General features: G+C 44.9%; 1 protein-coding gene across 1 annotated transcript in view; it reads left to right on the top strand.

Annotated features, from left to right (window-relative positions):
- WNT3A (Wnt family member 3A) overlaps positions 1-7,875 on the top strand; it is a 36,999-nt gene extending 29,124 nt beyond the window's left edge. Inside the window, exons 3-4 of the mRNA XM_019616734.2 lie at positions 3,505-3,770; positions 6,870-7,875. Coding sequence (XP_019472279.1) covers positions 3,505-3,770; positions 6,870-7,349 — 746 coding nt within the window. The 3' untranslated portion in view covers positions 7,350-7,875. The remainder of the gene's footprint in view (positions 1-3,504; positions 3,771-6,869) is intronic.

Here is a 7,875-nt window from a genome sequence, read left to right as displayed (position 1 = left end):
TTTTTTTCTGGGAAGAGAAGAGCCAAGCATAATTCGGAGCTTCTTAAGGCAAATCCTATCAATACCCTCCCGGAGCTGAAGACTTTCAGTAAGGGCCAGCAGCAGTGCACAGTTGATGCAATGGACTGGGATTTAGGCAGAGCTGGGTACCTGCAGAAAAAGCTGTGCTTCTGTGCTCCCCTGTTCAGTTGTGCCCAAGTCCTGGAAAAGGCACAGGTTTTGCAGCCCCTCTGCCAGCATTGCTTGATGTTCCCTGGGTTTTGGAGAGCTCTGCAGCTGCATGCAGGGAAACACCTCTTTTCTGAGCTCACGAGTCCCTCCAAAGCTCAAGTAGAATGCAGGACCTGTGGACTCCTAACCCTCCTAACACAGGGCTATACCTCTCACACACACTCAGGATAAAGCCTTCTGCACAAACACTGTGGTTGCAGCTGCTTTCTTTTCAGTCCTAGCATGGTAGGGCCCAGGGGATCTCCAAGGCATTTGCAAACATCCTCTTCTGTCAACCTCTTCTCCCATGTAACAGCAATAAGACAAGAGAGGATGGCCTCAAATTGTGCCAGGGAGGTTCAGGTCAGATATTTGGAAAAACATCTCAGAAAGAGCAGTGATGCAGTGGCACAGGCTGCCCAGGGAGGTGGTGGGGTCACCATCCCTGAAGATGTTCAAGGACCATGGAGATGTGGCACTGAGGGATGTGGTCAGTGGGCATGGTGGGATGGGCTGGGGTTGGACTTGGGGATCATAGTAGTCTTTTCCAACCTGAATGATTCTATGAGTAATCTCTGATCATATGAAAAAAATTTAGGATTAGTTAGGCTGCAGCTGGAGGCAGCAGAGATGTTTCAGCTATTCTCTGGTCACTATATCCTCCAACTCTCTGCCAGAGGATAATGGAACTCATCCCAGCAGTTTATCTGACTGGATTCTGTGAGAAGCATTTGCCTTTCACAGACCATGGGACTGGCCATCGATCTCCTTGGAGACACCATATCAACCTCACCATGCCAGAGGTTTAGTTTCTGGATCCCATTTGAGCTTAGGCAAGAGCAAAGTGCTGAGTCCTCAGTCCTGTTAGAACTGGACTCACCTGGTCATGCTCTGAAGCCAAGCTTTTGCACAACCAAAGAGCTGCATGGTCACTGCATTGGGAAGCTGAGATCCTTCAGGGTGGAGAGATGCTGAATAGGGATTTTTAAAAATCACATTGTGGAACGGAGTGTTCCTTTGGTTCTGGCTCCCAGGGACTTACTAACCTCAAGATGCGCAGCAACGTTGTGTTCCAGGACATTGCTCATACCTTCTGCTTGTAAGTTCATGCACAGTATTTGATTTGCCTATTGCTGTGTTTGGTAGTCTTCCCAAAGCAAAGCAGCACTGCACAAGTTCTTGCTTAAGCCTTCAGACCAGATGAGACTTCTCTGCATGCATGCAGGTTTGATTTCTCCCTGAGAACATACTGGTATTTTGGCTTGGCATATTAAACTCTCCTTGTGTTTGTAAAGCCTGGAAGCATCTAGAAATTAAAGATTAAGCCAAAATGCCCTGGGAAAGCTCAGATCAGCAAAAAGTGGTGCAGAGAACATTAGGGAGGATTTGTGGAGTTCTATGATCAGATGAAGCAAAGCTCGATGAAAGTTGGTGAAGCTGCATCAACTGGAACCTGACCTCCTACCTTCATGGGTCCAGTCATATTTCAGTGCTGTCCTACTCTGATCATTCAACCATTCAAAAGGTTCTTGGTCAACTGGTCTATAGGCAGGAGGTGAGCTCATGTGCTAAAATATACAAGGTTAAAGGAGGCAGGTTAGCAGAACCATAGTCTTCTTAGAACTGCCTCAAGGGATTGAGAACAATCTTTTGAATGATAAAATGTCATTTTCCTGAAGCCAAAACACATTGCAGAGGTGTTTTCTGAGGTGTAGTGCTGAACTCCATAGTCATTTCCAATGAGTGAAGAAACAGAATGAAATGAAAACTGAAAATAAAGCCGATCCTTTGGTATATTCCTATTTTCAAAGCAGTTTGAAAGGTTTTCTTTTCAGTATATTGTGGAAAAAGCACTGGAAACCAGGAAAGCCAGGCCAACACTGAGCTGCCCTTCTCCTCTCATCTCTATCTATGATGAAAGGCTGTAAAGGAAGGTTTCCTCAGAGATTTACTCAGAAACTTTTGGCTGATTCCATCCAGCATATGAGGCAATGGACAGAAAAGGAGAGCTCATTCCAGTCCCCTTGGTCTGGAATTTAGTTAGGCAAAGTGAGCAAAGCTTTAGGTACCTGCACAGTGCCATATGCTGAGCACCATCTCCAAGGTGGCTTTAGAGTGGAGGGTGGGGATAATGCTTAGTTAGATAAGGAAGCATCTGTCCATCCTGATATTTACCCACCTTCCAGCCATCAGCAGCTCTCCCAGAGAAGGAGCATTGAGTGTTGGTCTCACCATGAAATGCAAAGGCTGATGTTAACTGTAGATTTGCATTTTTATGGCCCAAATTCTACTCATCAGAAGCCAACACTGAGGCTCTGTGCATGGCTAAGTGATGCACTGCCTGCAAATTAGTACGTAATATAATTTGTATGCCCTGAGATATTTTGGTTTTGATTGCTTTTTGTTTTGCCATAACTCCATCCTAAGAACTTACACAGAATCACAGAATGGCCAGGGTTGGAAGGGACCTCAAGGATCATGAATCTCCAACCCCCACCACAGGCAGGGCCACCAACCTCCACATTTCATACCAGCCCAGGCTGCCCAGGGCCCCATCCAACCTGGCCTTGAACACCTCCAGGGGTGGACGGAGCATCCACAGCCTCTCTGGGCAGCTGTTCCAGCACCTCACCACTTTGATAGTACAGAACTTCCCCCTGACATCCAACCCAAATCTTCCCTCCCTCAACTTCAAACCATTTCCCCTTGTCCTGCTGTTATCTACCCTTTCAAAGAGTTGATTCCCCTCCTGTCTGTAGGCTCCCTTTAGGTACTGAAAGGCTGTAATGAGGTCACCCTGCAGCCTTCTGTTCTCCAGGCTGAACAAGCCCAGCTCCCTCAGCCTGTCTTCATAGGGAAGGTGCTCCAGTCCCCTGATTGTCTTTGTGGCTCTCCTCTGGACCCTCTCCAACAGCTCTCTGTTTAACTTACTTAAATTGTGTTTTCTGACCTCAGTGAGCTTGCATCCAGCCTGGTTACTCAGAGAAACTGTGAATGCCCCATCCCTGGAGGTGCTCAAAGCCAAGTTGGATGGGACCCTGACCAGCCTGACCTGGTGAGGGGCAACCCTCATGGCAAAGGGTTTGGAACTGGATGATCTTTAAGATTTCTTCCAACTCAAGCCAATCTATGATTCTATGGTTGCCTACTGTAAGACAATGTCTTTGCACCACAGATGAGAGGAGAGTTTCGTGGCTTTCTGCCACGCCCTCAAGAGAAGATGTTCACAGCACTGATCACGGCCACACGTGGTCTTTTTGCTGGCCAATGTTCACTGATTTCTTTCTTTCACAGCTACCAGGGAATCCGCCTTCGTCCATGCCATTGCCTCTGCCGGAGTGGCTTTTGCAGTGACCAGGTCCTGTGCTGAAGGCTCGGCCACCATCTGCGGCTGTGACACTCGTCATAAGGGCTCTCCAGGGGAAGGCTGGAAATGGGGAGGCTGCAGTGAGGACGTGGAGTTTGGGAGCATGGTGTCTCGGGAATTCGCTGATGCCCGAGAGAACAGACCGGATGCTCGGTCAGCCATGAACAGGCACAACAATGAAGCTGGAAGGACCGTAAGGACATTTATTTTTACCTTTCTTGATCTCCTATACTGATTTCTTACCTCCATAGGGAACTAAGAGGAGTAATCAAACATAAATCTGGGCTGCTTTATGTCATGAAGTGATGATACATGTCCCAAAATGGTTCTTTGCTGGGAGGTGACCAATGGATTCCTGTGCCTGGTCTTAAAGTAAATTCACCCACTCAGATGTAAATGTCTAACTTGGAGTTCATTGTCCATATCATTCCGTAGTAAGTGGATTAAAACAGGCAGCACTATGGTGGAATATGAAGTTTTGGATCTTGAAATAGCTCAGTTGGGTGATGCCCTATTTGTACCTGGGTATAGGAAGCTGTATGGCCAGAGATGTCTGTACTGCAGACATCTGAAGTTAGGAGAGATGGACCAAAGTTTATGGGCAGGATTCAGCTGGTTAAGCAAAGGCAGTTTAGTTTAACCCAAGAAAGATATTCTGAAGCATCCAGTCTGTCCTTGGACTTCTAATGGGAAAGACTGTGGGCCTTCTGGAGGTTCTCTTCCATCTCTGATCTGATGCCTTGGACACTCATGGAGCTTGGAAGCGATGTTATGTCCTTGTGTTTTGGCAGCTGAATCCTAATCTGAGTGCAGCAGTCATGCAGAACACGTGCATCCAGGCCTAGCTATAAAAGAACTCAGCTGCCTAAAGTGAGATTTAGGTAGCCAAATGTACAACTGCAAGTCCCTTCTTTCATACTACAGACCTATAAAATCTATCGATATCTCAGTTTGTGCCTCAGAAGTCCCCAGCATTTGTACCACTCCGGGCATGTTGTCTAGAAGGGCCCATCCTGGTGGAGAAAGCTGAATTGATGGTGTCTGTGGAGTGTGATCCTGCAGGAGTTCTTGAAGGAAGCCAAATGGCTTGGAGCCTTTTTCCCTGCTATCCTTGTCCCGCCCTGTAGAATTGAAGGTGGGGAAAAGCAGGAGAGCATTTCCCACCACCCCTCTTCTCAACAGTGTTCTGTTTCCCAGGGAATATTTAAAGGAGAATGAGAATGTGACTCTGGTGCCTTCAGATTTAACATGGACCATGCCGCAAAGCCAGCTAGTGCATTTTCACTTCTGCCACTGAAAAAAATATACTGAATATATATATAGGGAACTGAAAGTATAAAGTTTTGCCCTTATCATAATGGCTGACTCATAAACAGTGATTCTTTTTTGTAAGGTGGAAAAGTCCCTATCACAGGATATTCTCTTTTTATCTCAAGAATAGTCCATAAATGCCCAAAGAACATAATTTATGGGAAGCAATTTGTGAAATTAAATCACAAAGCTTTTGCTAATGTGGACGATTCCACTGCTCTTATGAGAAAGCTGCTTTTCTTTCTCATGTAGTAAACTCAAATTAGTTCATCCCTCAGTGGAAGAAAGATACATCACTGCAATCAAAAGAGGTTAATGTGGTCTTTTTCCTTCAGGATAAGCCCTCACACGTGCCTAGGAAGATGTATGACTGTGCAGAGCCATAGCAAAGCCAGCACAGTTGTGCAATGCTAGGAAGCCTCTGTTTTGCTAGGATTTTGTGTGAGATCTTCAGGTAGATGCTGTCTAATCTCTGTGGAGTTATTCCACCTCACACCATAAGACAGCTGGTCTGAAACATGGAGTACAATCTATCAAGATAAAGAAATACCACCTGAAACAGAACTTGTCTGCAAGACAAATACAAGGAGTAATGTGGTTTCCTCGAGCCCTGACCCAAATTATCCTAGGTATCTCAGGAAAAAGATGTGCTGTGAGCAAAATCCCTGTGATCTCAGGTCTGGAGAGGTCTTATGACGGTCAGTTTTGGCACTGATTTATCTCTGGATCTTCTACATATTTCAACAACTCTGAACATCTGAAATCCTCTGTTTTATAAAATGGTGTTTGTTATTCTCACCATGCCAGCACCCATGGGTAGCTGTTCCAACCCTCCATGCTCAAGTGGTTTGAGCTAAGCTTGAGCCCATAGGCAATGTTTCATATTAGTTCCCATGTTAGTTCAAACCCTACCACTAGGCCAGCAGCTTTGATTAAGTTCAGCATGATTACATGGACCAAGCATTTTGTGGTTCTCTCTCATTGCTAATTACAACCTCTTTTGTGGCATGTGATACTCTGTAAATAACACAGGAAAGCACCTAGTGAACATCAAGGTGCTGAATCATGGCAAATCTCTTGGACTCAGGCTGCCACTCGTCTGTTCATGTACCCAGAAATTTGCTGATCAGTCTGAAAGTGCAGATTATCAAGTGAGTTGCATAAGGCTGAGAATACCTGAGGGCAGCATCAATAGAAACCTCTGGACTAATTTTATGAGTGGTGAGGGCAACCAATGATCAATAATCTCCTTCCTCATATATTCTAGGGCGATGCTTTATGTTGAAATGTGAGCTTTTCAAATTCAGAAGTTGAGCTCCTATTTTTTTTTTTTCCTTCTAAATGGTTTTATGAAAATCATATTTGCTTGAAAATAAATAATGCATTAGTTTTCAGGTTTCTGAACACAGCCACCAGTAATGCTAGAAACTTGTTTGATGAAGCAAACATGAAAACATACGTAATAAATGGAGTTATGGTCTAGATGTTTAGGACGTTTCTCATTCCTTTGATTTCCAAATGGAATAGCTGTATATTTCACTCCTGAATGCATTATTTTAGTAGCTTTCTCCATTCTTTGTTTTTCTGCATGGATATCTCCAAATTGTGTTCTTGGGTGACAACACTGAAATATTCATATATGAACACAGGTAGGAAAATGTTAATGTATGCGAAATCACTTCAACCCGTACTGAAAGCAATCGATAGATGTTTAAAATTGGGGTGAGAATCTGAGATAGCTACTGAAAATAACAAGTTGTGAATGTTTTGTTTGCCTCAGTAACTTACAGTGCACTGACTGAGGGAAAAAGATGATTCTTGTTCACAAGGTGCAAATGTATCTATGGAAACACTTACAGCTTTAGATATGTAGGATTCTATGATTCTAAATCCTGGCTGAATTGGAAAATGCAGTATGTGTTTCGATGGCAGGCTAATGTCTTCCCTCTTCTTTGCTTTTTTCTCGTCTTCTCTTTTCCAGTCTATTATTGAACTCATGCATCTGAAGTGCAAATGTCACGGCCTCTCGGGCAGCTGTGAAGTGAAGACTTGCTGGTGGTCTCAGCCTGACTTCAGGGTCATCGGGGACTACCTGAAGGACAAATACGACAGCGCTTCGGAAATGGTGGTGGAAAAACACCGGGAATCCCGTGGTTGGGTGGAGACCCTCCGGCCCAAATACAACTTCTTCAAGGCTCCGACTGAGAAGGACCTGGTTTACTATGAGAACTCACCCAACTTTTGTGAGCCCAACCCTGAAACGGGTTCCTTCGGGACTCGTGACAGGATCTGTAACGTCACTTCCCATGGGATTGACGGTTGTGACCTTTTGTGCTGCGGCCGCGGGCACAACACGAGGACTGAGAAACGGAAAGAGAAGTGCCACTGTATCTTCCACTGGTGCTGCTACGTCCGTTGCCAGGAATGCATACGAGTCTACGATGTCCACACGTGCAAATAAAACGGGCAAGCCCCTTTGCAGGGCTCCAGGAGGAGAAATAGATTCGAGCCTACTTTCTCTGAGGTTGGAGACAAGAGAGAAGTCTACTTTTTTGATAATAAAGGAATAATTAAAAAAAAAAATTAAAGGCTAAAAACTGGTTGGATAGAATAGGTCTAATGACTTCTGGGCTATCCTGAGGTACACCTGGCAGTCACACAAGTTACACCGCAATGATGCATCCCATAGGAAACAGCGGCTTTTTAGCTGGCCGACAACGCAGAGCTGGAAAGAAGAGCATCAGCAAAAGCATGGATTGGCTCTGCTCTCGCCCACCCGAAGTGATTTGTGTGATTAAGTGTCCTTTGAAAGACTTCCATCTTCCTAGATATCTCCTTTTCCCTCAGCCAGAGAAAGGCTGTGTTGGACACCAGCACTAAGCTTTCTGAGATCTATCTACATACTCAAACAGCCAGACTCTGTGCATAAGAGCAACAACAACAACAGCAAAAGAAATAAAAGCAGATAAGTTAATGATGTTAAAAAA

This window comes from Meleagris gallopavo, chromosome 6, assembly GCF_000146605.3.
Source record: "Meleagris gallopavo isolate NT-WF06-2002-E0010 breed Aviagen turkey brand Nicholas breeding stock chromosome 6, Turkey_5.1, whole genome shotgun sequence".
In the NCBI taxonomy this organism is placed as follows: domain Eukaryota; kingdom Metazoa; phylum Chordata; class Aves; order Galliformes; family Phasianidae; genus Meleagris; species Meleagris gallopavo.
This window is presented reverse-complemented; position numbering and strand designations above follow the sequence as displayed.